Source organism: Lissotriton helveticus, chromosome 3_1 (assembly GCF_964261635.1).
Source record: "Lissotriton helveticus chromosome 3_1, aLisHel1.1, whole genome shotgun sequence".
Lineage (NCBI taxonomy): Eukaryota > Metazoa > Chordata > Amphibia > Caudata > Salamandridae > Lissotriton > Lissotriton helveticus.
The window spans coordinates 664,558,809-664,571,227 of record NC_136061.1 but is presented as its reverse complement, the minus strand read 5'-3'; the positions used below and the strand labels follow the sequence as shown (position 1 = coordinate 664,571,227).

The following is a 12,419-nucleotide window of genomic DNA, read 5'->3' as shown; positions in this document are numbered from 1 at the left end:
CTGATGTAGCAGAATAGTCCCACGACAATTTCTTGCTCATACTATTTCTAGACCCTCTTCCGTCTCTTGTGCTTCTAACTTTCTTTTTCTTTTTAGTCTCTAGATCCCTGGAGCCTTTACTTGTGTCAGAGTCGGAAGACTGATCTGCGGAGCTCCCCTCTTCCTCAATTTCAGGTTCACTAGTGTCAGAACCCTCATTGACTGAAAAAAATTCAGGGGAACCTCCCCTCATGCTTCTATCTTCTCTTCCACTTTTGCCATTGTCCCGGTCATAGTGAAGCACTTGGTGATCTCTCAGGCTCTGGGTGCTTCCCCAGCTCGGATCAAGTCGCTGCAGAGATTTATTGTATGGACCTACCTCCACACTTAACAGCGCGTCTAGCATTTGAATATTGTTATGCCTCTCCAGCTGCTCTAACGCATTACCCTCTGAGCCGGCATTCTTTACTCCCCCTTCGCTCACCTTCCTCGATCCTGTGCTCTGACCCGCTTGTTGCGTGCAGTCCCCCGCGGCATTGAGTGGTTGCCCAGCAACCAAGACTTCGACGCTTGCGTCCTCGCGGTCTGCTGATTCCTCGGCGCCCGCGTTCAGCCCGGTTGTGATCCCCTGAGCTCCCGATTCCGTCTGCGGTGCCGTCGGGTGACCGCTCACTGCACCAGGTTGCTGAGGATCGACCATCTACAGCTGCAGCTGTACCAACGGGGGTGCTTTGGGGGTGAAAGATTCCGGTAAGGTCGATTGCCGCATCTGCTCCTTTGCAGACACCATATGCACGCGCTGGGTCTTTCCTTCTGAGTCCAGTGTTGACTCCCTTGCAGCCTTAGTCGCTGCCGAGCGGGTCTCTGGTTTTATTTCGGTTTTCTTTTCTTGCCTTTCCGTTTTCCTAAACAGGGCGCTCTTAGAGGATCGAATAGGAGGATGCTCCGTTTGTTTCTTTGCGGCAGTGGCAGGCACTTTTGGGACTGCGCCTTCTCTTACTGCTGCTGCTGAGCCTTTAATCGGCCCAGATGCCACTGGCCTGTCTTTTTCCTTGTCTTTCTCCTTATCTTTGTCCAGCTTACTTCTTTGGGACATCTTAAAGGGTATTTTGGCGCCGTTAAATACACTTCTCCAACAGCTAAGCCAGACTTCCCCCGTCTTTACTGAAAATCTCCACAGCAAGCCTGGCTTGAATATCCTGCCGCAGTACGAGATATTAGGTTAGCCAAGACCCACATCCCCGTATTCACAAGTCCTTTCGCATCCTAGGATAGGAGAGAGGAGTGTATGCGACTTTCCTCTACAGAGCTACGGCGGCCATCTTGCCTTGACGCGGCGATCTTGGGGAGTCTGCATCAGCACGTGCAATATCTACTCAAAGCACTACAGGATAAACAACAGCTGAGACACAAACGAGGTCATAAATAAAGTATTTATTTTACAGTAGAAAAATAACCCATTTCCCCCTAAAATACACATACATACATTAATCTGAGAGTGGAAGAAAGACAAGTCCTGAGTAAACATGTGCACGTTTATGTTGCATACTTAAAACCAAAAAAAATGAACATCAGCATTAATTGGTCACAGCTTAAGGTAGAAGGCCAGAGGCTCTGGTCGTGGAGGGAGGATGCTTATATCTCCTTCCCAAAAGACTACAGTATTGTTCTACATTGGGCTAGGGCCCTCCGATGATTCCAGTGGTCGGTAAGAAGGGGACTACGGGCAGGCACCTGCTGATCTCCGACCCGCAGGACAGCAGGGGGCGGAAGCTCTCGGGGTCCTCGGCTCCGGGTTGCAACAGTCCTTCCCGAATCAGCTGCACAACATCCCTAAGAATCAGAGAGAGCTAGTTAGTCGCGCGGCCACTATTGCGAAACTTCCGGCATCAGACTGCTGGGCTACTCTATAGTTGTGGAACATTCGAGAGCCCAGTTTAGTGCATCATTTCTTTCTGGGATTAAAATATTGCCCTGGGCAGGAACCGCTTACCTGGGAGAATCAGAAAGGTGTTGTCTGTTGTTCTGATGTGCACACAAGATATGGCCCACGTGTTAAGGGGACTTGAAGCATTGGTACGGACTAGGTGGTGACCTCTGAAGTGCAATCTTAAGCAAAAGGCACCAAATACGTAGGGTGGGGGGGCTGAGAATGCCACAAGTTTCCCATGCATTCTATTAGATCTAATTTTAACTCAGAAAAAATGGCTTAAAGGTAGGTATCCCGTCGCCCTGCATTTAGGGTAACTGTACGATTTTTTGCGAAATTAAAGCTTTTCTGTTGCAGGTTCTGGGGAATACTCCTGAAAAAGTTTTCCCATTCTAATTACTCCCATGCAAATAGATGCTCTCGTGCATCATCATAGGTCAGAGTGCACAATCATACATGGGGAAACAATTCGCATGAGTGCAATTCCCTCCCGCAGAGCGACACTACATTTGGGGGGGGGGGGTCATTTCCACCCCACACAGGGATCCTCCTGTCAGAAAGGACCCTCAAGACCCTGCTCTTCGACTGAGTAGGGGCTGCGCCCTCCCCTCCCCCCCCCCCCATCCCCCATTGCCTTGAGACCTTCACATGTGAGTAGCACGCTCTATAAACCCCCTGATTTATTGTCATTAACAGCAATTAATCTCCAAAATTGTTATACACCAGCCCTTAACAAAAGTAAACCTAATATTTTCTAGGGTGAGAACGTGACGTGCTGAGATACTGTTTCTACGGAATGCCCCCTCCCTTCTGAGAGCAAAAATACAAGACTTTAAGCTGAGTATATAACCGTGTTTTCGGAGTCATGAAAGCGGCTTTACATTTGAAAAGAAAAAAGAAAGGCTCTTTGCACTTTTAGAGTGGCCACGCCCAGAGAGCTGTGTGACTCAGCCCCGCAGGGCCGAGCGGTAGGTCCTTACCAGTCCAGCCGGGGCATGGCGTAGTGGATCTGGGAATGCTGGAAGCCGTTGAAGGTGGAGGCGGCCGCCACCGTGTAGGCGCCCATGTTGTCGAAGATGAGCCAGTCACCGACCTGCAGCTCCGGCAGCTCCAGGCCCTCGGCGATGAGATCCAGGCCGTCACAGGTAGGGCCCCAGAGGCTGCTGCCGTGCAGGGGCTGGTCCGGGGCGGGCTTCTGCAGGGAGGGAAACGGGATCAGAGACCAGAACTGGGCCACAGCAACAAGCATTGGAACAGGACATGGTAGCAGGCAGCACAGAGTGGCTCCTTCATCACACACGCACTGTTGTAGGTTACGTCACAAAATGTCCATCGACAGAGAGGCACGGAGGTAGAGGGGGCCGCTCCCACGTCTGAATATATCCAGCATCTTCAATTACGAAGGGGTGAAGGGAAAAGGGCACGGGGAGGGCATGAACATGAAAGAATGGCTATGGTACTAATATTGCAGTTAACTTGTCCAATCGACACAGTATGCAGCGCCCTCTGCAAAAATGTATACGGGTAAAGTCGTGTTTAATTCTTCTAACTATTCAATTGGTTAAGTCTCTTAAAATCTATCCTGCTTTTCTCATTTTCTTCTCTGTCATAGAGTGATCTGTGTTCCAAAAAGCAATCCACCTGGCACCGCATATAAGGAAACTGAAAGCATGGCCAATGCTGCCTACTAAGAAGCAGTCATGAACAGGGCAGTCAGTCTATATCATTTAACATGAGGTGCCTCCCAGCCTTCCATTGAGAGCAGCGTGCCAGGGTCGAGCCAGACCTACCATGGGATGTGTAGCAGGAGCAGGCACGGACTGACCTGAAGAATCGGTGTGTGAGCTGGCTTTTTGGAGGTCTGTGGGCCTGCTTTATGGCCTGGTTTGGTGCTACTGATTTATTTATTTATTTGAAAGTTTTATATAGCGCGAACAAGATCTTTTCAGATATCAGAGCGCTTTACAAGCAGGGAATACCAAACAAGGGAATGACTACGTGAGGGAGCATAATAGTACAGATTTCCTGACAATACCACAAACATTGCTTGTAGCAAGCACAAATCTATGAAGTCTTGCATAGCAACTGTACAGTGTGGTTCTACAAGTTCATAGCTTCCCTAGTTGCAAATGCGGGCCACTTTTTTACCTATCTGATTCTCTAATGGGGGCTACTTTAGGATTGTTCACTGGCCTTTTTTCTGTCCCAGCCCGACCTTGATGTGTAGTGCCAGCGAGTAAATTAGAATGAAAGAAAAAAAAACGCAGAGGTCCACTATGTATACACTATGTAACTCTGAAACTGCTGTGGGAGCTTTCATTCATACGATAAGAGCAGTGACCTGTACTTAAACGCCAATGAAATGAGACATACAGAGTTGTGCATTTATTGCAGGGGCATAAATCCAGAGTCTGACTTGCCTTGTGCAGGATGGGTTTAGGCTGGGCGTGGTCAAAGAAGATGCAGTTGAAGGATCCATACACCCCATCGTTAAGGTAGTACATGAAGGTCTTTTTGCTACAATTCTCGTCATCTGGAGAGAGACATAGACAGTTAGAGAAAGGTTCTCCTGCTCCCAAGCCCAACATAAGGAGGGATGGGTGGGCACAAGAGCAAACGGACACAGCAATTCATTAGCCCAGTTTCTACAACCCGTGGTGAGATGGCGAGGCATTGTGGGAGCAAGCACGGCTACAAGATGACACTTACACCAGGAAACGTTGGGTCACCAAAAACAGACAACTCACTCGCATACAGCAGAGGCACAAGTTGGCCTACCTGAAACTATGCAGACACACCCACACAGAGTCCATCCAGAATTTGGACTTTCTACTTGGGGTTGAGGCAGGCGAATAGATGGTCAGAGTCCTGTCTCAGTGATATCTCTTCCATACCACACCTGCACCCCTGTACTATCACTCAAAGTAACGCTTGACTAAATCCCAGTCCAGACTACAATGTAAACTCACTTTCAGAGCCAGGCTGCTCCAGGGGAACTTCCTTCTTGGCTATAATACTGACAGCTAAGGTGAAGGCTGACGCCACATAGTACCGTCCGGGTTCTGCTATGATCTCCACCCCGCAGCCTTCTGGGAAATATGTGTCCAACGCAGGGTTAATCACAGCTGCAATCTGATGGGAGAGGGGGGTATTAGATGAGACATCACATTATCAACAATAATCAGTATTTATTTAATGCTGGACATATTTAGCCTGGGATCGAGCCTACAAGATCCTGGCACCAGTTACCTGCAAGTGAAGGATTTCATACAAAAAACACTGCATAAAAACAAAAAAACAAAAACACACACACCACACCATATAGGCCCTCAAAGCACCATACATAATCTGACCAATACATACCTCTTCAAAGCGGACTTTGGCATCCTCTGTCCCAGGGAATCCGCCACCAATATCTAGCAAATGCATCTTGAAGCCAAGCTCTTCCGCCATAGAGAAGACCAGTCGGGCGTCAGAGATGGCCTGGGAAAATGTCTGTGGGACCGTGCAGCCGGTACCTACATGGAAGCTGAACAGTAAAAAGACCACCCTTTTAGTGTCATTGCTCATGCTACTGCCCTTCTTTAGCATGCAGCACTGCAAACAATTACGATGCGCAATACTATATTCGGACTAAAAGGTACATTTGCAACTCTAGTTTACAAGTGTTTATTTTTTAAATAAACGCACAAATATAGTAAAAAGAAACAACCTGAGGCACATGCTTACCTTAATAGGACACTAACTACCTAGTAGCATCGGAGGCAGTACCCCCTTTGGTATGTTCCTGCTCTACAGATATTGCACATGCAGCATAGCAACCATCACAATTGTTGTACAGCTGACCTAGCCGAACATGGCAAGCAAAGGTCACCAATATTTCGGGGAGACGCAGCCCCAGAAGCACATCAGCTATAATATCCTACATCACATGCAAAGGTCACATGTAAAGTGAGGAACACGACACAGCCACAAAAGGGAAGATTGTCAACACAACACTAGCTCACAAGCAACACTCAAAGCTGCACCTTGTCGTGTTCTACAACCACTGAACAAGCAGCACTGAATCAGGAGCAACCCCTATGATTGCAAGGAATGAATGAGGTCTTTAGATAGTCCCTCTTTCAAATTCCTTGTACATCACAAAACGAAATCTGGTGAGCGCTTTGTAGCTATGCATTACCCTGAGGATGTGGGGGCCCCTATCCAGTCCTTGAGTGAAATGAAACAAGAATTTGAAGTGATCCATTGCTGGTGCAATATAGTTACAAGCTAGTGTGCTTTGCGCTGCCCCGTCAGTCGATTCCGAGAAAAGGGATCCTTACAGTCTCAGGAGAAAGGCTCACATCATGGATGCTCCCACTGAGGGCAGCTGTAGGGCATATTGTAAGCCTAAGTAAAATGTGTCAGCTGTGGCTTTAGTAGTGGATGCAAAAGTAGCCTTAGAAAATCACCACAAGATATTTACCAATCCTCTTTCTAAAAACCAAACAAAGACACATACAGAAGTAAAGTGCCGGGCTTCCAACATTGTTCTGTATCCTGGTGCCGTGCAGCATGCTTGGAGACAGACCCCAAGAGACATGGTCCTTACCTCACTCCAACGACCTCTACATTCAGACTCTTTGCCACTTCCAGGAGGTGCCTGCAGGCCTTGAGAGGGGCACCAAACTTCACACTCAGGCGTCCAGACGCTTTGGAGTCATCAGTGGTTATACGGAGGACCATCCTAAGAAAGTTAAAAAGGCAGCCTTTGAGTCTACCAACCAACACTCTGAGCACAGAGCATCCTGGAAAGTGATCCAGAGTGCCTGAATTCAAAATTCACATTCACGAGGACAAACATACAACTGGCTGCTAGAGACATGAGTATTGCGCTAGTACATCGCTAGCAAAAATCCAATGTTACCTGCTATTAGGATGAGTCCGGGCAACCTTTGCTAACTCAACTTCATTGTCAAAAGTCATCAAGCGGACTCCATTTCTGGCTGCGTACTTAATTTGATTGATCTGTTTGCAGGGGTTGGCATAGATGATCCGGTGAGCTGGAACGCCCAAGCTTTGAACCAGCTCAATTTCTGTCTGTGAATAGAGAGACGCACAGTTTAAACATAGCACGGTGTCTGTGCACGAAAGCAGAGGACAAGCACCTGGCTGGAAGGAGAGTGCTGTGTCTCTTGTGCAGAGTGGGTGCTGTGAAGTTTAAGGACTGCTGAAGAGTATAGTTGTAGTTGCTTGATAAAATGGTACTGTTTTCCTAGCAATAATGCACATGCACTGAAACTCAAAGGATAACTTGTGATATTCATCACGAACTAGTTTTGCAGGAGCAATTCTACCACTAGAGAGACTGCTGGGTAAACACACAGCAGTACAAGATGAGTGCTCATGAAAGCAGTTGTGAGGGATATGAGCAACGCTAAGTGAGCAGACACAGTTACAGGGAATAAATGTGCAAAAACAGAACTGTATCCCTCCAAATGAAGGAGGTTAAAGTAGTGAATATTCCACACAAAGGCAGCAGATGTACTAAGGCTGAGCTGAGCCAGTAGAAGGATCTACACAGCCAGGAAAAACACATTCTAGTGCGGGACTTGGGGAGCCACCTGCGGGAGATATGCAGCATGTAATGATAACTGTTCAGAAGGCGCCAGGCAGACATGGACTGGATAAACTAGGCCCGAAACAAAGACCAAATGAAGCTCTGCTGCATGTGACAGTAACCAAAACACATCTGGCAACCTCATACCTGACCAAAAGGGACTAGCACAACCCATCACTGGCCAACAAAGCCCAGCACCTTTGGATAGGGTGTTTGTAGTGGTCATCTTTAAAATAGGAGATGGAAATTTAGCACAAAAGAGCAGTTTTTTCAAGTGTATGTTGGTATAATGGTGACCTGCCACCACCGAACATTTCTAAAAACTGGGGTGCTTTGTTTAGCTATCGTGAGAGCCCCTTCAGATTGTAGACATGCCAGCTTGGCAAGCTATAACCCTCTCTACACGCTTGAAAACCTCTGCGAAAGATCATAATACTATTGTCACCAATATGTAACCCACACCTCTGATCCTCTTTTGGGGTCATTTTTAGGTCCCCAGTCAGCAGACTACTTCCCTCTATCCTTCATAGACTGCAGTTTTTCCTCTGTACACACATAGGTCGACATTTACCAAAACTATGCGCTGGGTTTGCAATACGTTTCTAACGCAAACCTGATGCAAAGTGTTCAGGTGACATTTACACAAATCACAATTTGCGTTGGATCGTAACCCAAACATGCACAATGTGCTGCTTTGGATTACTTCACTTCTAGGGGGAAGTCCATGGCTGGTACATGGGTTTTGAAGCACATATTTATCTACAAAAAACTATAGCCAGGGATTTGGCTAAAATCCTGAGACTCCGCGGTAGGCATAACGAGGAGAAATGTCTTCATTTCTCTTTATTTTCCCCACTTTGCATGTGTGCTACATTGTGCATCACACATTCCAAGCAGGAGAAGCCTTAAAGCTTAGCATTTGTAATGGAAGGGACGCCTTCTAGTACAAAAACTATGCTTTTAGACAATGCAGACACCCTTGCACTAGGGTGTCTACATTGGCGCCTGCTGCCTAAAGTGTGGCTGGGGTGAAGCACACAAATGCCTATTCTGCTTTTCCCCTTTGCGCAACACAGTGCAACAACTTTACTTGCTGGCCTGAGTTGCGTGACTTCTATGTTAATTTGGGTCATAATCCTTAAAACGCTTCCATTATTTCCATTGAATATGTACTAGTGTTTCGTTTGGTCTACTACAACTTGGCTTTTCTGTTAGTGTATGCATATAATGTTGCAAAATTCCTAGGCAGATGTTCCCTCTTCCAAAGAGCGTCCTGCTTTCTTGACATTCTGTTCTGATTTTCAACCCCTTAAACGGTCTACAGTCGTTTTTAGTACTGTAATATTGGCTTATTAAAGCAAACCATTAAAAACAGATCCTGAACCTGGGGCAGTACAGGTCTGACCCACCCATAAACAACACTGAGAAGGACCATCAAGTTACCTTACTGGCGCAGTCGAACCCGGCTCCTAGCTCTGCTAGGGTCTGCACAATCCCTCGACTGCTGTTACACTTAACAGCATAGAAAGGCTTGACACGGGGAAGGGCCTTCAAGAAGCGAAGGTGCTTCTTCACCACGTCTCCAAGGTCGGCCACAAAGAAGGCATCTGTATCATCCTTGAAAGTGGGAAAAACATATTTAAACAAGAAACACGTCAGTAAAATGCACAATACCTCGTCAGAGCACATATTCAAAGTCGCTGGTGGTGCGGCATACCTCCCAGTGGTGGGGTAAAGAATGTGCACCCACCTGTGCTGGATATTATTGGAATAATGAGTGTGTCCTTACAGTTTACCCACTTGTTCACCCAAAGTATACTGTTACAGAAAGCAAGGCTGGGCACCACAGACAGAGAGTCTACTAAGAGGTTGCTGCTACTAAGCTGCCTCAACTCCAACTCACTCCAGCCATCTCAGAATGACACCTAGGGGAAACTCAACTCCCTCCACACTCACTAGCTGTCAAGAGCGACATGTCATGTATGACGGCTCCTTCCAGACGTTGCTTTAAAAAAAATGGTGATTTACATTCTAGGTCTTGGGGTCATGTTACTGGCCCCGAGGTACATGTAACAAAGCACTATAACATACAAATAAGAAAGAAAAAATATCACATAAGACTGGCTAGAAATGGAATGATGCAAAGGGCTACTTGTCAGCTGAGTACAAGACTGTACCTAGGGGGATGGTAGACAATGACAAGATCTGTTTCAGGGGACAAAGACATAAGTACTCTCTGGTGTACACAACCCACACCTCACTCTTGTTGAGATGTAGAGGAGAGACAGACACAGGGAGGAATGTCCTTTGGGTGTCAGTTAAGATATCAATATCATCAAACCCGAACACCGGTAAAAGGGAGCATTGGGGAAAGACAGACAAGAGGGTTTGAAGCAAAGTAGGATGTTTCAACTAGAATCCCTCCGCTCAATGCAACTCATAAGAAAGAGTGGCTGCAAACACTTACTGTGTCGGAGACTGCGTGGATCATGCGGTCTATCAGATCTCGGGCCACAAACCCCTCCTCCAGCATAATGAAGTCAGAGTCATGGATGTACGGAAACATGATGTAGCAGAGCTTGTGCCTCCGGCAGGGCAATCAAAAATCTATCTCTAGTATGGAGGTTCTAAGTATGCAACAAACTGCAAAACAGAGAGAAGAAAGGGTTCAGAACAGACATTCATTCCTCATGAAGTCTCAACATACATTCAGAAGTATCTAAAGTTCTTGCTACCAGCCATGTTCCCTCCATTCAAGAGTATCTAACGTCCCCATGATTACCCTCGGAGAATCCATCCCAGGCGCAGCTCCACAGCATCTGCCCTCAACTTTGATTTCACACCGTGCTTGAGTAGCCCTTCTGGCAGCCATGGTATAGGGGGACCCTGAGGGCAGACTTCACTAATTCACAGAGCTAAAGGCAATGCAAAAGCCTCGAGCCTAGCAGAATCGTACTGGAAAAGAGATACGTCTCCCAATTGCCTTCTGCCCTGAAGAGCTAGTACGTTACAGTAGTGAAAGGAATTAGGTCTTGCACCAACCACCCTATTCTGCAGCAGAAAATGAAGCAATGCAGAAATTAAGTTTACCAACATAAAAATAAGCTGGTAACTGACCACGTCATTGCTTTCATCGTCCTTTGCCGGGGTGTCTTGAGGTGACTAGAGTAGAAAGTATCTACTTGCGATATGGGCAGCCTTTCATATGACTGTCAGGATCAAAATCCACAACATCAGTTGCCTATCACTCATTCAATAAGGCCCGGAGGCCGCACTCACCGTGAGGAGCGTGAGTCAGCCCTGGCCCCAGGGGGGCTCAGCAGTGAACTCTGACACCTTGCCGCACCCAGGGGTGTGAATGCAGACACCACTGCTGGCGCGTTGTACTCCCTGCAGGAAGAAAGAGAATGTCAGTCAAATACCATCGGGCGGGTGCTTCCAAGTATCCACACGCACAGCAGGCTGGAGTGACCAGTCCTGACATGTCTGCGCTCTCCTGCCGCGCCCCACAGCCCTCAGTCTACGCCAGGCGACCATATTCATTCGCTTGTACTACTGTGGATTGGATACCCTTCACTGCTACATCAGCTCAATCGTTCAAACACCCCCTTCAGAACACGCAACAAGCCCCTCACATCTGCAGTGCGCCCGTCACAGCTGTGCCCCTAGAAGCCTCGCTCTGCATTCAGCACAAGTCAGTCAGACTGTCAGACACTGTGTGTGCATCGAGTTCAGAAATGTATTTTACAAGCCATCGTCCACCGGTGACAGCGCTCTACTTGGTTCCTCTGAAGAGAGATTGCAAGTCCTAGAAAGCACCAGTGTCCTAAAAGTCTAACATGGGATAAAAAGTGCTCTTCCGACATGAATTAAACAGCAACCCCACAGTTGCCCTCTTACACACTCCGTCTCTTCACACCTCCTGTAACCTTCTCTCTAATGCCATACACATCATCAATTGTTGCTCCCTTTTCATCCCAGTCCCATTCCATGCCCACAATGCACCGTAGCCTCTTCGCATCTCACAGTCCTCCCTTTTATCTCGAGCTTACCTTAGACTGCATTGACTCGGTCTATCTGCCCCATGGGTGCCCTTCCCACTCCTTCACCAAACCAGATCTTGGTCCGCCGCTCCCGGCTTTCTGGTTTCAGAGGGTCTGGTCTGGCCATTATATACAATGCGCGACTCTGACTCACATGCGTTTCCAGGGCAACGGACCGCCCCTTCAAACGGCGCTGGGACATCCAATTGGGCAATCCAAATGACTGGGACACGCCTTTTCCTGAAGTGCGGTCTTTTGGCTGTTCTACCGGAAACGTGCACAAAACTGAAGTTGCGTCATCCTATAGAACACTAATGACGGCACGCGCCTCGCCTCTTCCGAGAATCCCATTGGAGTCTACCGACTGACCACGCCCTTGTCCGCGGTCTAGTGACCAGCATACGTAAGAGGTCTAAAAAACATTAGCAAAGCCAATTGGTCTCGCCTTTTGCCAGCTCTATTGCCTTTGTCAATGTTTTTTTTTTGTTTACCTGTCGGGTTTGTAATGTTGGTCTCGTGCTCGGTTGAGAGTGCGTGTATTCCGTGTTAACTTTAGCCATGTTGTACAACATGGAATTACATTGATAAAAGCTCTAAATTTGGTTGGTTACAGACCGTGGAAATCAAGTATTAGCAGGCTGGTGTTAACGCTGCTGAAATGTATCTATGTTGTATGGTGAACGTATTTTAAGCAAAATAAAGAAGAATGGGCACTTCAGTCAAGACGTTTTCATAAATGTTTTGTAAGTCGGCTTGCTAGTATGACTATGAAAGGCTTTCGGATAGCATTTGCTGGTCAGTGACGTGCCGTTTCTCTCAAACTATCTCCAAGAAAATGTCAAAGGTACTGGAAGTGGGGGGGGGG

The 12,419-nt window shown here is 47.4% G+C and overlaps 1 protein-coding gene across 1 annotated transcript; it reads right to left on the bottom strand.

The window, feature by feature from the left end:
- Nucleotides 1–1,398: 1,398 nt before the first annotated feature.
- On the bottom strand, nucleotides 1,399–11,702 carry LOC144822827 (antizyme inhibitor 2-like). Its single transcript, XM_078680758.1, has 11 exons — nucleotides 11,564–11,702; nucleotides 10,791–10,901; nucleotides 9,979–10,154; nucleotides 8,955–9,128; nucleotides 6,819–6,991; nucleotides 6,504–6,638; nucleotides 5,273–5,438; nucleotides 4,879–5,041; nucleotides 4,330–4,442; nucleotides 2,890–3,104; nucleotides 1,399–1,812 (listed from the first exon to the last, which is right to left on the bottom strand). Exons 3-11 carry the CDS (start codon nucleotides 10,075–10,077, stop codon nucleotides 1,659–1,661), a joined length of 1,392 nt encoding a protein of 463 aa, XP_078536884.1. The 5' UTR covers nucleotides 10,078–10,154; nucleotides 10,791–10,901; nucleotides 11,564–11,702; the 3' UTR covers nucleotides 1,399–1,658.
- Nucleotides 11,703–12,419: the final 717 nt, after the last annotated feature.

Excerpts from the sequence above, each read along its gene's own strand:
- LOC144822827 (XM_078680758.1), bottom strand. The coding sequence starts at position 10,077 with ATGTTTCCGTACATCCATGACTCTGACTTCATTATGCTGGAGGAGGGG. Across the intron at positions 6,639-6,818 it reads CGGACTCATCCTAATAGCAG|GATGGTCCTCCGTATAACCA; the intron begins GTAACATTGGAT and ends TAACTTTCTTAG. Across the intron at positions 5,042-5,272 it reads CCAAAGTCCGCTTTGAAGAG|ATTGCAGCTGTGATTAACCC; the intron begins GTATGTATTGGT and ends CTCTCCCATCAG.